This window comes from Bemisia tabaci, chromosome 3 (genome assembly GCF_918797505.1).
Source record: "Bemisia tabaci chromosome 3, PGI_BMITA_v3".
Classification (NCBI taxonomy): Eukaryota; Metazoa; Arthropoda; class Insecta; order Hemiptera; family Aleyrodidae; genus Bemisia; species Bemisia tabaci.
In genome coordinates, this window is record NC_092795.1 from 31,927,523 (window position 1) to 31,951,027 (window position 23,505).

The following is a 23,505-nucleotide window of genomic DNA, read 5'->3' on the forward strand; positions in this document are numbered from 1 at the left end:
TTTTGAAACAAACGAGATTGAGGCGCTGGAATTTCGTCCAAAAATCGAGAAAATGATGCATATACATTGATAATTTTCATTTCTTCAAACAAACTATGAATACGGAAACAAATTGAACAAAAAATTCTCGACAACATTCCCACGTTCGATATGCTCCAAAATAACGTGGAACCGAACGGATGTCAATGACAAAAGTTACCCGAGCATGAATTTAAGAGAAATGCAATATTACTCCTCGAAGCTGGCAATAATGTTTGGTCTTAGCAAATATTCCTCAATTTTGGAAGCTGCAAATCCGAAGGGGGTCGGGAGGGAAGGGGAGAGTAGGCAGTCGTCAACAAGTGGGTGGGTCTTGGGACGATCACAGGCGTATCATTACATCGTTGTCATATTTCCTGAAATTCAAGATATGATACCAGAGTAAAATGGTCCGAAAATCTTGCTTCATTGAAACGTCATTTTTGAATGTGCTTGCACCTACGGTACGGAGCGATTCTTTGGACCATGTTAGGTATATGTTTCCCTGCGTAACGTTAATTTGCGATTACTGTTGAAGAATGGCTGCGGGATGTTAGTCGAAAAAAGCTATGATACATGGATTTCGTGATTAACGGGCGAGCTGGCAAAACTGGTATTGTGTTTCTAAACACTGCTGCGTTTCGCTGCTTGCTCGTCTGTATCACAGTGGTTCTCCCACACAAAAATCCAGATTTTAAATCTGCAATCCGCTCGGGGACTCGGCTTTTGTTCCAAGCTCCGGGACTCGGTAATTTTTTTTGGTTCCATTGAGCTTCATCCACGGACATTCAATTCTTTTAAATCCAAACGAGGAAACATATTATTTGACTCCTACTATACCTGTCTGAAAATGGGTCGAAACTTGAATGATGTAAAAAATTCGGAACGTGCTACGCACTGCACCATCAGAAGTAGAGTGCAGTTATAGGGAGAGTATGGACACCTCGAAAATTAGGAGGTTAGGTTTGATCAGCTCCTGTAGCTCTTGGGGCTCAAAAGGGGAGCCAACCTATGAACTCGAATTATCCAGTGGTACTAATTTTCACATTTCAACTATACACTGATCAAAAATTATAAAAGCACGTATAAAACTTGGATTTCGCTTACATGTTCTCAGTTTCAAAGTTTTTGTTTGTAATGCGCTGTCGGCCTCGGCCATATTGAGTATAATCTCCCAAATACATAGGTTGACAGCGGCATTTTTCTGGTGATTTTCGTTTTTCACTTTTTCACCCTTTTGGGCCCTATAAGAGCTACATAAATCGAGTTGTCCATACTCTCTCTATAAAGGTACTCGAATCAGAAGTTGCTAAGATTGTGCTTTAAGTTACTAATTTTAGAAGAACGTGGGTGCATTCGTTTCATGGACTTTTTAATCATGAGTTTTTTCTTAATTTTAGTCTTAATTTCGTGATGAGAATCGTGAGTAGACTCTACTAAGTAGAGACCTTACAGTTGGTCCATCATCTTCCCTTTTAGTCTGTAACACCGGTTACAACCGATTGAATCGCTACATGCTCCCTGTTTTCTCCGGCTATGGCCTTGTCGTATCAATTTCAACGATGATCCCGCTGATGGGAGTGATCTGGGGCATATTTTGGTGCGATAGGTATCGACTGAAATTTTGCAGGAAAAAAAATAACTTCATTAAAATGCTGATATTTTATTCCGAGTGCACACTATAACAGTGCATCCAATCAGCATTGCTTTGTCATGAACAGAATTTGAGAGCGGAAAGGATCCAGAGGTATCAAGAGGGGGCTATGCTGGGAGCAAAAGCTACAGCTTTGGGACAAATTAGTAGCGGTTAAGTTTAATCGGGGTTCATTAGGAAAATTACTGTTGGAAATACCGTGCGGTCGGTCTAATTTTTCGTCCATTACGAAATTGTTACGCGGTTGCCAAGATGCATGTCGGAAAAAGTGTAACGTGGTTCTTCGTCGTTAGTAAACGTACGGATCTGTTTACAATCGATCTTTGGAGACATGACTTAATAACTGCACACGAACTTTCTGAAGGAAATACGTGTTTTTTTAAAATTCATGGATGGATGGATTCAGTTTGGTAATTCATGCACGCCAAGATGTCATGAAGCGTTTAAGATTAGAGCGATAAGACCGTATGAATCTTCAGATAATGACAAATCCCCCCCCCCCCCACCGAAAAAATAATTATTTTTGAAGAAATATATGCATATTTTTCCTTGCAATATTCAGAAATTTAAATTGAAAAGCGTGCAAAGTTGTCCGAAAAATTTGAAGAAAAATATTCACAATTTTCCCTGCAAATTCGTTTCTTTATTGGAGGAAATATTGCAACATCTAAAGGTTCATACGACGTTTTTTCTCAGTAGGTCCTGTAGTACAAACATTTGAACTTGTGAAAAAGGCATATTGTTAAAAAGGGACGCGTACGAAAATAGAGAAGAAGGAGGTCACGACACATAATAGGCTAAATTGAGTGGCACGCAGAAACCACTTGAGACTAAAATGCCGAGGCTCTTGGCGATGGATTCATTCCGCTCAACGCAATTTTTGCTTACCACCGTTTAATCAAACAGATTTAGCTGCCAAAAGGTGAAAGAAAAAAGTTCTATCTCCTCCTTCAAGCGATCGTTTCGACAAATAAAATCAATGGTCTTCAACTTTGAGTAGTTGTGGCGGGGCCTGGGAATAGAATTACCCAAATTCCAGCACAGAGTTTGGTGTTCGATATCCATGTGGTTTGTCTATCTGAATCTTCGATTCGTGTAACGGAACCTCATGTGTCAGTTTGGTCAATTCAAAAGATCAATCACAAAAAAAGAACATGTAGTTTGACAAATCGGAAAGCTTTGAGTAAACCAATTAGTCCAGGGAACAGCGAACTTGAGTTCATAAGATCGAACCTTTTTTCAGCGTCATCATCATCATCATCATCATTATCGTCATCGTTAGCGGCCCCTCGAAAGTTCGACCGGACCAGGATACTGCTGACGAGCAGTGTCATGCTAAAACGCCGTATGAACATTCGAATGTTGCCAAATTTCTCCTAATAAAAAGTTTATTTTGGAGGAAAGTTATGCCTTGAAATGAAGGGTACGATAAGGGCCATTTTGACTACATTTTACAATTAGGAACCACAATTTCTGGCTCAGTTTAGAAACAACGTGTGTACGATTAGTTTCCCCAAAAGCATAAGCCTTTTTACGAATGCGGCGGAATTTGTAGTTCCCAATTGCAAAGAACAGTTTATTTTGGAAGAAAGTTATGCCTTGAAAGGAGGGGTATGATAAGAGCCATTTGGACGACACATTTTTTCACAATTGGGAACTATACAATTTCTGGCTCAGTTTAGTAACGAACGTGTGTACGATTAGTTTCCCCATGTGCATAAGTCTTTATACAAATTCGCCGGAATTTGTAGTTCCGAATTGCAAATGTAATTAATTGATGGATCCACCTTGAATTCCCTCAACTCCGCGATTTTTTCTTTATTGAAGATCTATATTTTGCCTAATGCAATATGATTTGGTCATTGGCGGACTATAGCAATGGCCTAAACATGGGTCTGTGTGGCGATTTTGGCGAAAGATGCGGGCATGACCTACGATGGCGCGCAGGGTTGCCACAGAATTTGAAAATGAAATTCCCTGATGTTTCGCTGACACATTTTAGTGAAATTCCTTGACAACTGCAGATGTAATGGATGGTTAACAAGGCAGAATTGAAAATAGTTTTCATGCAAAATTTGTTGTTCGAAACCACATACCCATTCTAGAAAGCAAATGAAGATGATTTGACAAATATTCCCTGACATTTTCCGATTTCCCTGACTGTGGCAACCCTGCGCGAAGTACCAACGGAGGGTCGAGCCGCGTAGCGGCCGGGGGGCTGGCATAGCTCCCTAGTTATTAGCTTAAATTGCGAGACAAATTTCTAGCGATTTCCCAGAATTTTCGTGTTATGTCTGAAGAAATTTGGCAACGTCTGGAGGCTCATACGGTGTTTTACCTTAGGACGGGAGCATGTATTGCAGAGGAGCGATCCACGGCTCGACTGATACTGCAACACTCTGCTCGGGCGAGCTTATTACAATTGATTAATGCCCAAGTGACAGACGAGAGCCGAGGGGGAGCGGCTTTCGAGTGAACGACCTATTTCTTCCTCCGAGACGAAAATGAAAACATCTCATCCGACAAACGGAATGTCATGGCCGTCGATGCAGTCCCTCTCGACTCTGCACTTGATGAACATCGCATGCGGGTGCGGGTTGTTGCCTGTACCGCGCGCCACTCTACAGGGTGTCCCCGGATTAAACGGATATGAGTGCTGTTAAAAATAGAGGAGTGAAATCCGGTGCCGGAGTTCATGCAGCGCCCAAAAACTCTAAAAGGCAAATGGACCGCGTTAAGCAGAAAGGAACTAAGCCACATCAGCTGTCGCCAAATTCTATTGGGCAGTTTAGTTTTTTTTAACATAAAAACGGTTGTGAGGATTTTTGTGCAAACAGTTAATTTTCTGCGTAATGCGAAGCAAATTCCTCAGAATTTTCAAGGGAATCCACAAAAAGGCACTCTTGTAAAAAATTGATTTGCCCAGTTGAATTCAACGATCGCTGATATGATTTGGTTCCTTTCTGCTTAACGCGATCCAAATGCGAAGTGAAATTGGCACCATAAAAGCGTATGAAATTCCACAAAAAGGGTGGATTCCGCTCCGCATTCATGTCACTCGAGGTTTATGGGCGCTAAATTAGACTCCGGTACAAATTTCGATTCAAAATTTTCAACGATTACAAATGACATTTTTCTTCTACATAATTAAAAATTTCTGTGCGGTTGGACCACTTTGGGTTATTTGGAGTTCCTTCTTTCCGATCAGCTCAACAGAAAGGAATTGACTGATCGATCAAATTTTTGGATAAATTGACCGGGACGGTGCTGAGTACTTCAAGTAATTGAAGAAGAAGAAAAGGAAATAAAAAAAAATCTGACGGCACCTCTGCTCCATCAGCATGACACCACACAGTGGATCGAGTCCATGGGAGAGGTCTGACAAAATTTGGAAATTTTAAAAGCTTATAACTCATTCATACAAAAATTTGAAGTTTAAAAATTGGTTCCATCAGGTTCCTCGTGAAGTTTACCTCTTGAGGCACCCCTTAAAATTTAAAATTTGACGGATTAAACATTAAAGCTTGCAGTAATAGTTAAAAATTCGATGTCCGACCTCTCCGATGGACTCGGTTCAGTGTGCACCATCCGAAAGCGAGTCAAATCCCCTCTCGTTTGGCGTGGGCGGTAGGGTGCGAGTGGTACATGGTACTCGAAACTTACATTTGATGAGAGTGACGCCACCGTTATCGGCATCGTGAGCGGGCGTTTTGAGGGCCTCCGTCCCCGTGGCGTAGTTGGTCGGGCTCTCGTTCATTGTTCCATCGGACGGGACCCCAAGCTCGCCCTCGCCTCCGCCGCTACTCGCGCAGTCGACATGAATTCCTGTTTTGGGCGCCACTTTCCGCCAGGCTGACCACCGGCGCCCGCCCCCCGGACGCCCCCGACGCTCAGCTGCCTTGAACGCGGGCGATGACGTCGCCTGACGAGATGATCACGCGTGCTAACGGAAACGCATCCGCAGAGGGAATCGTGATGGGATCGTCGTTTATCCGACCACCGATTCGCACTTAACACTCCTGGGCTTCCAGTCCATACGCACAAGTTCACAATGGCTTCGGTCGAATACGACTGTGAGCTCCGCGGAGGGAATCGTGATGGGATGGTCGTTTAGCTGACCACCGATTCGCACTTAACACTCCTGGGCTTCCAGTTGATACGCACAAGTTCACAATGGCTCCGGTCGAGTACGACTGCGAGCTTCGTTTTTTTAGAACCGTTTTTCGGCTGGAGAGCTGCTCACGGATCCGCACTTAACACGTACCCGAAATTGCTACGTTGAGCTCACACGCTCGCAAAGGCTTGGCGCTGAAATCCAATACTACCGTCCTGAGGAAGAGCGCCGTAGAACATTCGAGAGTTGCCAAATTCCCTCAGATAAAATGTGAATTTCAGAGGAGAGTTCGGAATATTTTGGCTCGAAATTTTCCGATGATTTAGATCTGATCGAAAATAAAATTGTGTAAAAAACTAAAGGGAAAATATTCGCTGAATTTCTCTGAAAATTCGTATTTTACCCAAGAAAATTTGAAAACGTCTGGAGGCTGGTCTGCCGCGCTAAGGAACGCCGTATGAGCCTTCAGACGTTACCGACTTTCTTCCGAGAAAAACCGAATTTACTGGGAAAATTGTAAATATTTTCCTCCCAAAAGTATCAGACAATTTCTTGCCCAATTTAATCTAAAATATCTGAAAATTTCAAGGAAAAGTATGCTTGAATTGCGTCAAAAATATATGTTTTATCAAGGCAAATTTGACAACTCTCGAATGTTCATACGGCGTTTTTCTTCAGCACGGCAGTAGCACGGGGTCCTTCCTAAACATAGCAGAATGCGTCTAAGATCTGTTTAATTTCCGACTGAATTTTTTGTTTACACTTGAAGAGAGGGTTGCACAAGTGAAACGAAAGTTTGGGGTTAAATTGGTTAAAATCTGTTCATTCCACGCCTGTTTTTTAGCGGGGAAAACCGATGGATTCGCATTTGACATCCGTCGTTATGAAGAAATTGATAAACGAGGATTATCGCCTAGAGCTCTGGATGCATTACGAAAATAGATTTTAGGAGCTCAGAAGATGAGGCTGGAGAGTAATAATTCTAAAAAAAAAGTACAGAGATTGAAAATTGCTTCATGAGATGTCTCCAATTGTATTTTACACTGTCTATGTATTTGTGAAAAAAAGGGGAAATACTACTAAAATGATCGAGTACCATACATTTTTTCAGTACTGGATGTGAAAATCATGTGCTTGCTCTCTCTGTGGTTATGGTATCTTTGCACAAACGGAACTTATCGCCTCGACATTGCAGATGTGTTATTATGTTGACACACTTGGCGTTTATCATTGGGTTTTTACAATCATTTCCTACTCGGTGTAGCCAATAATCGCATTGAATTTTCATTTTCATACTTTAATTTTTGTTAAAATACTCGGATGGCACTTTGGCAAGTAGCAACGCTGAATTTTCTGCAACATTCGAGGATTGAGGTCGTTTCATACTATATCTGAGAGTATACAACGCATGTAGGTGCTACGGACGATTGGATAAAATCTATCAGTGTCCTTGCTTTCAGGGCAACTTCTGAAGCCACTGTTTAAAATTAATTACATGCGATCAAAAAAACTGCAACTTTTGTGGCCCTTTGAGATTGCGAGATGATCATCGGATGAAGACTACTGCATGTTAAATTTTCAAGATAAAACTTGCATCCATGACACCCACCGATTATCAACGAGGCTAACAAAACCAAAATAAGGACCACGCTTCTTTGGAATTTTTTGAGCAATTCAATGAAACCTCTTAACTTACACTCTCTTCATTTTCCGTTCTAGGCCATCGGCGGATCTATACACTTCAAATAGGAGGGGCGGAAGGGGGGTCCAGGGGTTTTCCCCAGAAATACTTGGAAATTTTAACGCATTTAATATGCAGTTTGAGTCAACTTCATCATGAATAATTACATAACCTGAACGTGCTTTCCTCCTTTTTTCTTTCTCCCCTTTTGCTCCCTTTTTCTTCCCTTACCATTCCCTTTTTTCAAGCGAGCGGGGGCGGGGCGTGCACGCCTTTCGCCCCCCCCCCCCTCTTGAGTCTGCCTGTGGTCAAAGCTTCGGAAATATAGAAAGAATCTCCTGAATTTCGACACTTTTACGCGGAAATATTAATGACAGTGATTTTCCTTCGCCTTCCATTATTTTATAAGTTTTTCCAGGCGCCTGTAGCAACTCTCTTAGCGCTGCGAGAGAGTCATGCTATTTCAATGAATTATTCTGTACTTCATTGACAATTCAGAACTCCGTGATCTCAGTAATTCGAACATTCTTCCGGCAGAAAACCGCCCCGGAGTTATGTCCCAAAAAAGCGGAGTTTTTTTTACATTGCTAATATGTGAAAGGTTCCGTTCCGAGCAAGGTTTTCGCAATAAAGCGGATGTCTCGATCTACCAGTGCCCCAATAAAGCAGCGTTCATTGTAATAAATAATAAAAATCACGACACGATAACTTTTTTCAGGAAAGCAATGTAAACGCAACTCACGCCTTTGCGCTTTGCGGACATCGCACAGTGTAAACAACTATCTCAAACGGGGGAAATTTTGAGAGATAAGCCATCAGTTCAAATCACAAGCTATCAAACTCGCTCGTCGTCTAGACAAACCATCATGGATTCATAGGCGATTGCAGGCAAAAAAAAACTTCACAAGGCTATCGATCAGACTGCAATAATGGCTACACAGCCCACATCCTTACGGAAAACACGGCCGAACCGCACACGGAAAGCACCTTAACGACAGCCCGAACCGCTAGATCGCACAAAAGGTCACAATTTCGCGAAAATAAAACGGGTAAACGGCGTATAAACAAACCGACGGGGCGACGAAACGACGCGAAAAGGCACGGTCTGACGGGCGAGAGGGAGACCTTCCTACTAAACAGTTATTAGTGACATGTTCGAAGGCAGACGAGCGGAGGGGGCCTCGACGCCAGGGGGGAGGGGGCTACGCTCCGCGGCATGGCGGGGGGCAGGGGGGGAGAAGGGTACGGCCGGATACTTAAGACTACAGGTATTATCGTCGATCCTCGGACGTAAGGGCGTACGTCAATTTCCACATGAGCCCTGATCTAGGTATAGCTCCATGCTTTGCGGGGCTCATGTGGGAATAGGGATACGCCGTTGCGTCAGAGGAGCGAGGTTATGTTGACGGACCCGGAGGGCCAGTGGGCAGCCCACGCATCCAACACACATGCGCGCGTACACACTACACTTGATGCGATACACGGTTGAGAAGTCAGCGTGCCCCCGGAGTATCGCGCCGGGGTGGTAAACGCCAGACGGGGCTCTTTCGTTTTAAATTGAGGGGTGAGCTTGACGAGCAGGATCATGCAGACGTTTCGAGTGTGGAATGCACTTTGCACCGGTTCCCATGGCCGGGCAATTTATGTTCAGTTTCGATGACGAGTCCGCGGCCGAGCAAGCGTGCGGATCGAGGATGTTATCGTATTCGATAGTGGTTCGATGTATCGTTTGGTTCAAAACAATAGAACGTAAACTCAAACCAAAATTTTGGGATTTAAGTCAGAAAAGCTGAAAATTAGAAATTTTGCAGCAATGTCACTTCTCTTGGCCGATTAGTACTCATACGAGTTGCATACGAATCAAAAATCTATCGCAAAAAACCCCGTTACGTCGGATTACTCTTTAGATTTTGGAGGCTATGTTTATGTTTTGAACCGATCGATATCGATACAATCTCACCCGTTTGATGTATCGAATACGATCTGTTGCACGGAAGAAATAACTTAGTGCATGGGACTCGAATTTGAGGTCATATGGATCTCTGAAGTTTTCTGATCACACATCCGAAAAATTGAGGTTCAGCTGCCGAAGTTCGGGTCAGACATCGAGGCACTTCGGTACTTCAGATGTCTGACCCGAACTTCGGCTGCTGGACCTCAAGTTTTTAGATACATGATCCGAAAACTTCAGAGATCCATATGACCTCAACCTCGGGTCCCACGCACGAAGTTTTTTTCTCCGTATGCGGATGGGGCGAGGGTATCTGCGCAAAATATTTCACAGAAATTACCAAGTTTTCATATTTATCATTCTACTTTCTGAGTTTCTGTAACCTTGGGTACGCCATGATTTTTAGTCTCTTACGACACCAGGCAACAGCGCACTCGACGGGCGGTGCCCCTTAATGATTATACCAGTACCCGAATCCAGACACGTATCTTTTGCTTTCCGGCAGATTCCTATCTTTCGGTCGCAAATTTAAAAAAATTGAAGCACGACGGGAACGAAGCCAAAAAAAAGAAGGAAAAAAAACCTCAGGTTAAGAACTGAAGATTGGACCGAACGAAAAGCCAATCTGGCAACGTTGGTGAGGTAAGAGACCGAAGCCCTCTCTGCTATAACAACTCCACACTCAAAAAACGTAGAGAATTTCCAGCGGGTCGATCGTCGATCGTTACTGGATGTCGATCGAGATATATCGAATATTGATTGATAGATCATGGCGACCAGTGGCGCGGCGTGGCGTGCTTTGCGATATATCGATTGTTATGCCACTTAAACCTATGGAAAAGGATCGATAAACTGCAGGGTGTTCGCAGCGAACACCTTTATGATAGATTCTTTGCCATAGGTTTAAATGGCGTAACAATCGATGTATCGCAAAGCATGCCACGCCACTGATGGCGACGTTACTTATCCATCGAGCTTAAGACAGTCGATTGTTGAAGCGACACGGAGGCTTGTTTTTAGACGCAACGCAAGGCTCACGTGCAAGTACAGCTACGAATACTCTTTTGAGGGGACGGACGGTACCTACTCGAAACCGGAGGAGGATTTGGGTGGTCGCTTGTAGAGGTAGCGTAACAACTGTTTACTCTTCACTGTCCATTCATAATTCCATTTGTCTGCAACGTCATCTTTATTTTAACTTCTTACGCCGGCTTCGGACCTTTCTGTCTACTGCGGTAAAAAGTCTGGACATCGGTATTTTTCTTACGAAAATTCCCGTTTCGACTTGATTACACTGAGATCTATAAAATGGAAGTGGAAGTCTCAGACTGTTCCATCACCACTTGACATACACTGATACTTTTAAAAACTTTACATAAGAAGATCTGTAGGGACGCAGAAGGCTCTCAGAGCCTTTCTATTTTGACAGTTTGCTATCCCCAAAATTTGATGATTTGTTTTGAAAACTTACCGCACATTAAAGCGCACCGATGGCCAAAGTACAAAACCATGTACCTTCAGTGCGAAATTTCCGTTCCTATTTCATATCTGGGGAGAGATCAAGTCAACAATTCTGCTAGGAAGGGAAAAAAATCAGAGATTTTTTTCCAAGAAATTCCTATAACCAGTTTTCCAAAGGAAATTAAATTATGAAAGGAAATCTGCAACGTCGCAAACGGAGAAACATGGTTCAGCATTTTCCCATTGATAAGAGTTTGAAAATTTCTTCCCCTAAAATGAGTGCGCTTGAAAGGCTTCCAGCGCAGAAAACAACCCGCTTTACTGTGTTCAGAAAATCGTGCTTCAAAGTTGTCTGAAATGATGCTTGGTCTAAAAACTATGGACGCCTCCTTTTTTCTCTGCAAATTTTAATGTGTTCGCCGTGCTCAATGTGAAATGGCGAGATAACCTCATGTTCAGTTTCTGTCTACCCTAAAAGTCAATGGAAAAATTCTAATTCGAAAAACTTAAAAGTGTCGGCCGCTGGCAAGGTAGTGACTAGTTAACCCTATGTTGAACACAATATCAAAGTGTATCCATGAGTAATCCATTTCTCAACGTGCGAGCAAATATATATGGGCGGAAAACGGAGCACGAAGGAAATTATTTACAATTATAAAATTGCTATAACATCATCAGTGCCACTGCAAGTTGAAGGGGAACATTCTTGGTACTCTTCCTACGTCACGCGCTCACGCCGAGCGCGGTGGTATGGAAAATCTTGAGAATGTATAAGTTGCACTGGCGCATGGCGTGCCACTGCTGGCGTGTGTTTTATGTATTGACGGCAATAATTATGCAGAATGAATGAACAAGCAATGCGCCAACTGATAACTCGTAATACTTCAAAGCCGGCCGTTTGGTAGGCAAAAGGAAATTAACCCACGGTTGCCAAGCGTAGGATTTTATTGATGATGGAACCGAGAGTTATTGTAAGGGAAGGTCTCTCGTCTTTAATAACGTTGACATTTTGAGGACTAAGATCTTAAAACAGAGATACATAATGAGCGCAAAAAATCGCTTCTGTCAAAAGATACTTGTACGACGGAAAAAAAGAATTAAAAAAAAAAAAAAAAAAAAATATTAGACACATTTTCCTGACCTTTTTCATACTCCTAATGACCTGAATTTAGGTCTACATAATACAGTTGTCGGAATACATGTTATAGAACTCCTTTGATTCTACTTCGGAAGTCAAGAAGTACGAAGATGCACTGGAAACAGAAGTGACTTAATTCAAGCAAAAGTGTTCTTTGCCGCCAAAAAGAGATTCCTCTTGAATGAAGCAGTTAGTATGCAAATATCAAGCAAAAAATTGCTTTTATCGAGCAAAAAATTGCTTGAGGCAAGCAATTTTATTCTTAAACCTACCGAAAGGAAATTTATTGAACATGGGAAATTCAAGCAATTTTTTCCCAGTGTGGTGGAAACAACGCCGAATTTTATTCCAACTTCAAAGATTACCATGTATATTGTATATTGGTAATTTATTTTTAAAATACCAAAAAAAAAAAAAAATTATCATTTCCTAGATTTACAGATTTTTCTCAGGAAGTTGGATGAAAAACTACTTACTACTGGGTGAGGAGAGTTGCGGTATGAGAAATTTGACGGCGCGTAAAATATTAGCCGTAAATTCAGCGGTCTCGTGGGAAATCGACGTCGGCAACTCGTAATCTGCATCTCAACGAGGAACGAAGTGCAGATGCAGTGCAGTCAATTGAATTTTACGTCGGGTTTTATCGAAAACCTACTGGGGGAGCTGCATCGGAACGTCGTTTTTATTGGCGAGAAGAAATTTCTCTGGCTTATGGTCCGAGTCGACAGGGGACTGGTGAAGTGATGCTCGGGGGGGGGGGGGGGGGGGGGGGGCTACATAAAATTCTGAATCGTAATTTAGCTCGGCTCCAGGCTCGGGTCTGCCTGGGTTTATCGAGGCTGCGTTTTGCGTACGCCCGGATCCCGGATTGCGGAAGAGTTCGTCACCCGAATGGCAAAACGACGTAACTGCAAGTTGCGATGAGCCCGGAAAAGCATTGAATTGTATGGACGACGGGGTTCATAGCCGAGTGCAGTTACGGACTTATATCAGGGAGGTGACGAATCGAAGAGTCTGCAAATCGGCCAACGGGCCGATAAAACGCGTCACTCCATTAATCGCATTGCCGCCAACTTGAAATATCCCTGATTTATATACGGTGTAAAAATTGTTGTTCCTAATTTCTGAAATTGAGATTTTATGAAACTGTTTACTGATTGAAGTGCTTAAGTTTTGTCATAGTTACGGGTTTGTTCAATCCTTTGAATTTAATTTTGTTTTTATGCAATTTCTTACTTTTTGACAGTTTTTTTTTTTTTTTTTTTTTTTTTTTTTTTGTGTGTGTATCGTTAGTTATGATTTGTATAGATATCTATTCATAATGCTTTGACTATTTATGAAAAGGGTTGTAATTATATTAACTTCCATGCGTTGGTGTTCATGCATTTCTAACCAACGCCCCTTCGGCAAAATACGGTAAAAAAAAAGGTCAGATGTTCATTTATTTAATTTTATTTTAAATTATAATTTGATTGATTGGCTAATCTGAATGAAAATTCAAAAATTAAGTGACATTGCGTACGTAGGCCGTAGGACATAAGTTCGGGACATGGGCTGATAATTGAATTCGTCTACGAGTCCTGGATTTGAATATATTTTAATCAAAATGATTGAATGGATGCTTGATTTATTTCTATCCAATAACTTCTATTATTTCTTCTCATTTCTATTCTTTATATTTTCTATTTATTAACTTGATCTAATATATGCAAGATGTGAGCATGTGGTAGCAGGGATTTGGTGGAAGAGGAACTCGAACGATGTAACTCCATCACAAAACGCCTGGAAAGCAGGCAACAAAACCTACTCCTGGCGTGACTGAAATTGCATACATTCCGAAATGAAGGAGTTCCTGACTCGGTGTGAACTGCGAGACCGGGAGTTGAGAGCGAGACCGCAGAGACTCGAACGCAAGGTTATGAAAGAAGGCGTTCTCGTGTCATAAACGAAAAACGCTTTCGTCGGGGGCTTAAAAATAATGACATTAGGGAATATTGGCTCGAACGAAATTAGTTTAGATTCTACTCATCCTTCAAAGGAAAAAAAGTAATCCAGATGCCTTTGAATGGAGTCGGGTCTAAAAAGGTAACGCTTTGATTGAGTACACATTTACAGGTAATTGATAGGTAGCCATTTTTTTATCATTGCTTTCAAAGAGAGGTTTACTGAAATGTCATTACATTTACACACATTCCGAAGATTTGGCTAGATTTCGATATATCTGTAGAAAGAACAAATGATCCTGGTTCTCTTTTCATTGAACAAATATTATCATCCGACCTACGTGCGAAACCGCACGTAGCTCCGTTTGAGACATTGCAAACTTCAGCTTAATTTCTTGAAGTCTTCCTTGATTTTTCTTCTCTGTTCGCGGAATTGTGTGCGCGTTTCATGCAAGAAATGGAGTTGGCTTGTTTCTCTTCGAAAAAATAAAGTAGGAGCGGAAATTTGAAAACACCGCAATGGAGATACGTGGTTTCGCACTTTGGTCATCAATTTTCGATCATGTCAGGCATTCGGTCCTACAGATCATTTAATAACATACCAGGTCGCAATCCAATCATACTGATGGTTTACACTCGCACTCTCCTTTACCGATACGAAACTAAAACAATGAGGGAAGAATGATGGGAAGGGGGAGAATTCTGGATATTGAATCATGATTTGCCAGGTGGGTAGGGGGCACAGGGCACACCACTACCCTGCCGTGCTAAGGAAGAACGGCGTATGAACATTCGAGAGTTGCCAAATTTCTCCAGGTAAAATGTTGAATTTTGAGGAGAGTTATGAATATTTTCCCTTGAAATTTTCAGATAAATTAGATCTAATGGTGGACAAAATTATCTGAAAAACCGGAGGAAAAACCTTCACAGATTTTTCCTGAAAATTAATGTTTTATCGAAGCATATTTGGCAACGTCTGAAGGCAGATAAGGTGTTTTTCCTCGAGCACGGCAGACCACCACCCACCACCGCTGGCCGTGACAATGCAACGCGTGCAGCGTGCGGTGCTCGATGCTCGACGGACATTCCGGTCGCGGTGCCTTGCAATTCCACCGGCTGCGTTGCCGCTCCGCCCCGAAAATCCCCCGATTTACGACGGCGTCCGCCGACGAGTTGGGGCGAGAGGGATTTCTCGCCACCGAAAACGCCGCGAACCGCGGGGAGCGCTCGCTCTGGAACGCAGACACGAGTATGACTCAGCCAGCGACTCCCGGCGTTTGGTAAAAACCGCACAACTGCACGCGTACTTAGGGAGTAATATGCTGTTCTTGCTCAGCGTAGCGGCTAAGTCCGCTCCCTCAAGTATTTATGTCAGATGTAAGCGTTACTGCCGCGGCTAAGCTAAGGTGCACGCGTGTGTAGAGCTTTTGCATACACTTTAAAGTTCACTTCCTCCGAGAAAGATTAGAAAAGGTAGTTAATTTGGACCGCGCTAAACAGAAAGGAATCAAGCCACATCAGGTATTGCCAAATTTATTTGGGCAATTTAATTTTTTACACGAAAACGGTTGTGCGGATTTTCGTGCAAATTTCAGTGGATTTTCTCCATACTAAGAACCGAATTCCTTAAAAGTTACATAGGAAATCACACAAAAAGGTCCTCTCGTAAAAAAATTTATTTCCCAGTTTGATTTGGCAACAGCTGATGTGGCTTGGTTCTTTTCTGTTAAACGCAACCCAATTAATAGGTAGCTGATCATCTATGAATCGCAGGAATGACCAACCCAACTTTCTTTCGATGTTGATGCTCTTGAACCAACGAGAAAAAGCGTAACGTATCGATGACCAAGGTACGAAACTACGTATCTCCATTTACGACGTTGCAAACTTCCTGCTGTATATTATTATTTCCTCGGAAACGAGTCAACGTACTTTCTTGAAAACTTCCTTGATTCTTCTTTTCTATTTGTAGAATTCATTAATGTGCCTATATTTCAGACCATAAAGTTGGCTTGTAAAAAATTAAATGGGATCAGAAATTTTTAAACACTGCACGTGGTTTCGTTTTTTAACCATCTATATTATTCTGCCGAACTCATTGTCAGTAAAGTCTCGAGGTAAAAGAAAAATTTCCTGAAAAACTTGCCCACATTGTTGGTCTAATTTCCCAGAGAATTTTATTCGCAACTTAAAGTGAAGTTTGAGAAAGTTGAAAGGCAAAATATTCAAAACTTTCCTCATAAATAAATATTGCATCTGCAAAAAACTTTGGCAACATTATGGTCACGCGGCGTTCTACCTTCGGACGGCAGTATCCAAGTCGAGAGCCGGATGAACTGAACTAGAGTGTTGATGCCCAACTCGCGTAACTTTTTCACCGGCTAACTAGACCAACACGGTGCTAATTAGTCATTTATTTACAGCCTTCCTCCTCCCTTTCCACCCACACACTTCACAATCTCCGAGCATAATGACGGGCTGACGGCGACGGCTGACTGCGAGAGAACTTATTGTTAGAAAGCTTGTACATAAGGATAAGGCTAGTAAATGTCATCTAAATTCTTTTCTTATACAGAAAAGAGCATGCCGCTTCGTGATTGGTCGACCAATCAGACGAACCCATTTGATTCTCATTAACGGAAAATAGGGAACAAAGTTCATTTAAGCCGAGTAAGGAATTTTAGGGGCATGGCCTCTGGCGTAAAAACTTTGCAAGAGAGTATCCGAATTAAATTAGTAATAGTAAATAATTAATAATATTAGATTGTAAGACTGTTAAAAAGTCACTATTTTTCAACATATTTGCATGTAGCAGGCCGTAAAATATACCTACAGAAAATAGGAAAATTGAGAGAAAAATCACTCATAATAAACCAGAACCCTGCATTTAATTAAATGTTATTGCCACAGGCCTTTTCCTTTGCGTGTTTTGTAATTTTTGTAATTCGTTTCATTGCCACTGATGATGGATTAGCAGGAGCTGAGAAGCCTCGGCCAAAATTGTCTGATTACAAACACGGCTTTAGTTTAAAATGAGTAAGTTTTTCTTTTAATTTAATTTTTAAAAATCTACATTTTCGTTCGATTTGAGGGATCACTTTTTGGACTTAATGCTTCTAGGTGAGATACTCAGGAACATAGAGGAACCCTTGCTTCAGGTGACGTAATGAACCAAAAAAGTGTACCAAACTTAGGTTCGTTTGCAAAACGGAAAACTCACACGTCGTTGATCATTCACCAGATAGGTGGGCCACCAAGTGAGAGTACCGAAAGTAAAAGCTTCCACCATTACCAATGGAAGGTCTCAATTTGTCTCTGGAGAAACCGTAATAATTTTCTAACCTGAGCTTCTATCGATTCATTTTACACCGACGAAGACTTTCCATGCATGCCGCCCTCAGCAGGAAAAACGAGAAGGAAAAACTCTCCGACCGAAGTATGACTTCTCCGAAACGACCCAGTCAGTAAATTTCTGAGATGTGCATCACGACATAACAATGAGACGCTCATTGTTGGGAACTGCATTACCAGGTGCTTACACGCACAGGCACTTAACAGGAACAGCGCAATAAGCGGGTACGACTCACAATCGGCTAATTTGATTGCCTCCTTCGTTATTCCACGCATTCGCGTACCTGTGGAATGTTCACCGAAGGAACATGTCGTCGCTCTGCTAACATAAAGGACCCAACTCCATTTTCGCGAGAACCCTAGAACCATGGAGTTATACGGACAAAAAGCTCTCCGCACGGTGAAGTTACGTTATTCCGTCAGAGGTTAGGAGTGGGAGGGGGGTGGGGGTGAAACCGCGTCTTTGGGTCTCACCTTTCTGCTAAAACAATGCCATCGAATGGGATATTCAGCGGTTTCCGGAATTCGAACGAGCAAAATGTTGCCTAACTTTTACTAAAGTTCTTTTCTCGCTGTGCCGGTAGGAATTCCGTTTTGCCGCTTAAGTATCCTTCTGCGTGCAAATATGCCTACTGTTATCGCGATCTGATTCGTATTATTATATTAATTTATACAGGAGGGAAATGGAAAGAATTCTACTTGACTCAGTGGCGCACTATTTACTATGCTAAAAACCAACCGAGACCAATTAAGGTGTTTTCTCCCATGCGTGAGTCAACTCGAGAGAATGTTCGAAACTCTAGCTCAAAGTTTAAATACGAAGATTTAGGCTGCCTGCACAATAACAGTTTAATAATTTCTTGAAAGCGATTTGATGAGGATCTTCCTAGCCTCCTTTACTTATAATGAAAACCAAATGGGACCTACTCTGTCATGATAGAGAGAAACGCTGTATATGAACATTTGAAAGTTGCCGAAGTTTGTCTGATAAGAAATTCATTTTAGAAGAAAGTCTTGTATATACAAGTACAAGTCTTGTATTTACTCAAAATTCATAGATATTTAGGATTAGAGTACCTGTATAGGAAGAGTACCGACAGATCTGAAACTTCGAAAGTCCATCAGGCCTTCACCGATGCCTCCGCGAATAAAGTTAGGGCCCAAAAGGGCAGCCAACCTATGAATTTCAATTAGCCAGAGCGATTTACTGATACTATTGTTACGAACTTTATAAAGCACGTGTTTTTGCATAAATTTACTCAATTTCGCGGAAGAACGCTCATTTCTGTACATTCTTGGCCATCTTGGTTAGAATTGGAATCTGCAGACTGGCAGTGAAATTTTGTGCGTTAGAAGTTGGTTAGAAGGGTGGCTGCACTTTTGGGCCCTAAGCCCTCCATGAACCGATCTGTCGGTACTCTCCCTACACAGGTACTCTATTTAGGATCAAGGTACATCGTAAATTTTCGAATAACTTTCAAAATAAATTCGTATCTTATCAAAGGAAATTTGACAATGCCTGGAGGTTCATACGCTGTTTACTCTTAGCACGACAGTACCGAGTACTCCATTCCTTCTTTGTCTTTCTGTCAATAGCTTTGTCTATTAATTTCGATGATCAGCCCGCTGTATGGTGAATAAAAGCTCGGGCGCCTTGATTCTTGGACGGAGAGCGCCCAACTTGACAACAGAAGAAGATCGGACTCACGACTCAGGAAGGAATTCAAGAACGGTCGCTGGGATGATCGAGGTCCGCGGCCGGGAAGCCAGGGAGCAAGCAGATGAGCGAGGAAAGCGCCTAGCGCCATGCTCTGGAATGAGCATCCCGGTATCTCTCATCTCCCGGTTCAACGACAAAATAAAACCACAGAGACGTTGAATATACATATACTCACTGTCAGTGTAATAAAGGACTTAGCTTAATGACCTGTGACGCTGAATGTCACAAAATGTACTAACTAACTGACCTAGCTTTGCGTCCACCAACAATTGAGATGTTGCATGTGTGAGGAATTTGCAATTTGACAATTGATTCTTAGGTATAAGTTTGCGAGGAACACGATGGTGCCACTGGTTTTCTCTAAAATCAACTCCCGAGCTCAAAAAAAGCTCTCAAGTTGAGGCCGAAACGGAGGGGATATCCCACGCTACCCTGAGAGTCCACCTCTACATCAAGACCAACTCTCCATACACAGATGGGAGCAAATACATTGACAGGGCTGCCACCTTATTTGGGGACTCTAAAACTGAGATCACGGCAATGCTGTCAATGTATTTCCTCCCTATCTTTGCATAGAGAGTTGGTCTTGATGTAGAGGTGGACTCTCAGGATAGCGTGGGATATCCCCTCCATTTCGGCCTACTTGAGAGCTTTTTTGAGCTTGGGAGTTGATTTCAGAGAAAACCAGTGGTACTATAGTGTTTCTCGCGATCTTTTACATAGGAATCAATTGTCAAATCGCAAATCCCTCACACATGCAACATCTCCATTCACCAAACACAAAATATGTACATAAACACTTTCCTTCGACGGGGGACGACACCAGTGGCGTGGCGTGCTTCGCGATTTATCGATTGATCTGCCATTTAAACCTATGGAAAAGGATCGATGGACAGAGTGTTCGCAACGAACATCTTAATAATCGATTCTTTACCACAGCTTCAAACGTAGGAATATCGACAATCGATTATTTGAGCCTATCGCCACTGGACGACATAACCATTAAGCACAATTATTAAGAGAGGCTCTTTTCACTTACGTTGATGAATCAAAAAGTTTTGGGTTGAAGCTTTACTTTTCCTACGCCTTGCATTGTTTTTTGGACTTAACTCATAGTGAACAGTTTTTTCCTGTTTGTGAGTTTTACCTGAAAAAAGATAGAAAAAAAGTGATTAGATTATTTCAGATCATCGAAGTTAAACTTTAAGAAAATCGACGGTGTAAGTCGGCAATCACATAACTCGGTTTGCGACGTCGCAGACTTCAGCCTGTCATACTTTATTTTTTAAATTGAAAACTACTCAACGGCAATTCTTTAAAACTGTCATGATTTTTCTTCTCAATGCGAAGAAAATTCTGCAAAAACTTCAAGAAATAAAGTCAATTTGCTCTCCTTTAAAAAAATGACGTAGATGCGGAGATTTTCAGACACCGCAAACGAGTTATGTGATTGCCGACTTTCACCGTCGAAATATTGTTTCTATAATGTTCTTCAAAGGGCGTAGAAAATGACGAGATGTTCGGAAGTGAATACCTCAAGAAGATAGAAGTATTTGTGTATTTTTTATCAATAAGATTAGTTGAATGACAAGAACACAAATACCGCACACATCCGGACACATCCGTGTTCCATTTGGTCATTGTTAAGCACGCGTGTAAATAGTTCGCTGCGAGGAGTTAATTTCCGAACATTCTGTCATCTAAATAGCTTTATCTGAAAATTTTTGAAGCGTACAGTGGAAAGAAAACACATTGGATCTAGAGTCCAGACTCTTGAATACATTGACAAGAAAAAATGCTCTTGATTCAATCGGATTTCTGCTTGAATCAAAACGAAATCCGCTTAAATTAAGAGGCTTGGTTCTTGATTTACGCTAGATTCTGATTGAATCAAGAGTACTTTTTTTTGTCGATGTTTTTAAGAGTCTGGACTCTAAATCCAATGTGTTTTTTTCCAGTGTAAGTATACAATATGGTATTTAAATTCGCGCCTTGTCTGGTGGACTATGCCGTTCAATTTAGGAGCCGATGGTACTTGATTTCGTGTTATAATGAAAACGGGAAAGCTCTAATACGTGGGTATTAGAGAAGCGCTCAGCGGTGAGCGCAATTTTAATGAGTCCCAGATTTAATTTACTACCTATTAACTGAGTATGTTAAAATTTGCAATAATTAAAACATCTAAAATTGTGCTTCCTCCCCCACCCCCCCGAAAAAAAATCCAAGATCCATAAGAAAAATAATGATCCATTACTTAAGTACCGAAATATTAATACATAAAAAATCCTCGATTTCTCATAAAAACAGAGAAAACTATTACGGCTCCAAAAAAATAACTTTTCTAGATCATTTGAAGAAAATGTATCAAAGATGAACGTATCACTTAACGAGGCCAAATTAATTGTTTTAATGATGCCCTAATTGGACACGTAAAAAATATTATAGGTAAATAAATGAACGAAATATAAATATTAATAGGTAAATGATGAGACAATAAACGAAATCAATCAACTGCAACTGATTGTGAGTACTGAAGGTAACTTTTCGCGAATCGAAGGCACCATGTGTCCGCTAGGTTGCAGCACACTACGCTAAAACCTTCTAATGACTCATGATCAGACACAACCTTTCCTATGTTTATTGTTTATGCTCTATGATACTCTGTCTTCGTGATAACAGGATTTCATACAATACAATAATCTAATACGTAATTACGTAAATAGAGAAAGAGAATTCTTGCAATACCAGAATTATAACCAGGGTAAACGGAAATTACATTCATTTTTTCCTCCTCATATTATGTTGAGCCTTAGTGAAAAATCTTTCCCACTTTCCTTCCGCAGTTTTCCTTCTGACAGCAAATTGTTAATCATGTTCTCCTGAAATCCTTGCTTTCATTTAGTAGATTCGGAATTTCTCATAAATTTCAGGAATTTAAATGCGTTTACAGAAATTTCTGGCCAACCAAAGGCAGAAGTTGCCTCTACGCCTTAATTTATAAAGGTAACTTACGTTCTGTGTAATTAATAAACCATGCTGGCCCAAATATCTGAAACCCTCTACTGTGATAACATTCGAATCAGTCACTGTTACAGGGACAGTAATATCTTCAATGTAATCTATAGGGATATTGTAGGTATAGGTATATCGTAACAAGTCAACAGTGAAACTAGCAGACCATGTATCTCGTTTGCGGTGCTTAAAAATCTCCGCTCCCATTTTATTCTTTTGACAGAGAACAAATCATTTTTCCTCCTTGGTTTTCACAGAGTTTTCTTTGCACAGAGAAGAAAAATTGCAGAAGTTTTTATAAATTGATGTTGGTTGGTTTTCCGTGTAAAGAAGAAAGTATGAAAGGAAGTCTACAACGTCGCAAACCGAGATACGGGGTCTGGTAATTCCACCGTCCAACTGTATTTTACAGAAATTACATTGTGAGTATGGAGCTGATCACTAGAATTACTATGCATAGATATGTACCTAGGATAAGGGTGGTTGCAACAGTATTTGTCATGAATGGTCCATGACACCTGCAGAAAAGATCGGTGGTTCCTGAGTGATGATAAGAGGACTCGTAGGTTTCGTTGAAACGCATGATTCTCATATGTATCTGTAGAGGTATAGAGTTTTGGCCTGCTGAGGAGTTGAGTAAATTAGGAGCCATTGCTCATAAGCTGATAAAGTTAGGAGGAAACACGATGAAACTGTAGAACTTTTGATACTTTGAGAATGTAAACAAAGACTCAACCTCAAAAATCTTTCACAATAATATTGTGTACTCAATTTCCAAAAACTCTATGGTTCATGAATTTTTTAATCAAAGGTAAGTAAAAGTTCTCCAACTGGATGAGAGATGGCCGTAGTGATCATTCGACGAAATTCTCTCTGAGCCATTTTACCTATTCATGGAATCAAGTAAATGTAGGTCCCCGTTTATTAGACGATGCGACGCATGAAAAAATGCCAGGCGAAAGCAGTATCTTTTGTTATTGTAAGTCATAAAATCAGGTTGTAGGTAAGAAAACTTCCTCACACATGGAGGTGATGTAACTTTCAACCTCATCTCCTACATAGTCTGGTGGAACACTTATTATCGTCTTACGGTAAGTAATGGAGAAACCTTGTTTTATCGTCTCAAAGCGAGTCCTTAAGGAAGGTTATTTACCCTCTTTACTGAAAAGTAGACAACAGGCCAGTTGAAATTTTGCTCTCATTGAGCGTTCAAATGTCTGTGTTAGGTCTGCGGAGATAACACATAAGGTGTCTTGCAATGAATCTGACGGAACCAAATTCACCAGAGAGTGAATGAGTAAATGAGTCATGAAACCTAGAATTTTTAGTACAAATAAGAGGCTAACACATACCTTTGTTATGGAGCAATGTGAGAGGTAGAATGTAGCGGTTTCAGAGTAGAGTGTTATAAGGAAGATTTATGAAACTGTCGGTGCCGCAAAAAATCTTAGACTTTGAAAGT

General features: G+C 41.3%; 1 protein-coding gene across 11 annotated transcripts in view; it reads right to left on the bottom strand.

The window, feature by feature from the left end:
- Positions 1 to 23,505, bottom strand: part of LOC109043827 (rho guanine nucleotide exchange factor 10) — a 181,786-nt gene that overhangs the window by 20,159 nt on the left and 138,122 nt on the right. For 4 of the 11 annotated variants that reach the window (XM_072298168.1, XM_072298166.1, XM_072298167.1 and 1 more), the window contains one exon: positions 20,071 to 20,178. The exons of 2 other annotated variants lie outside the window; for them this stretch is intronic. In XM_072298168.1, coding sequence (XP_072154269.1) covers positions 20,071 to 20,178 — 108 coding nt within the window. Of the gene's footprint in view, positions 1 to 5,335; positions 6,002 to 8,209; positions 8,605 to 20,070; positions 20,179 to 23,505 lie in introns of those variants that run through there. 5 more of the 11 variants (XM_072298176.1, XM_072298172.1, XM_072298175.1 and 2 more) reach the window with 4 other exon arrangements.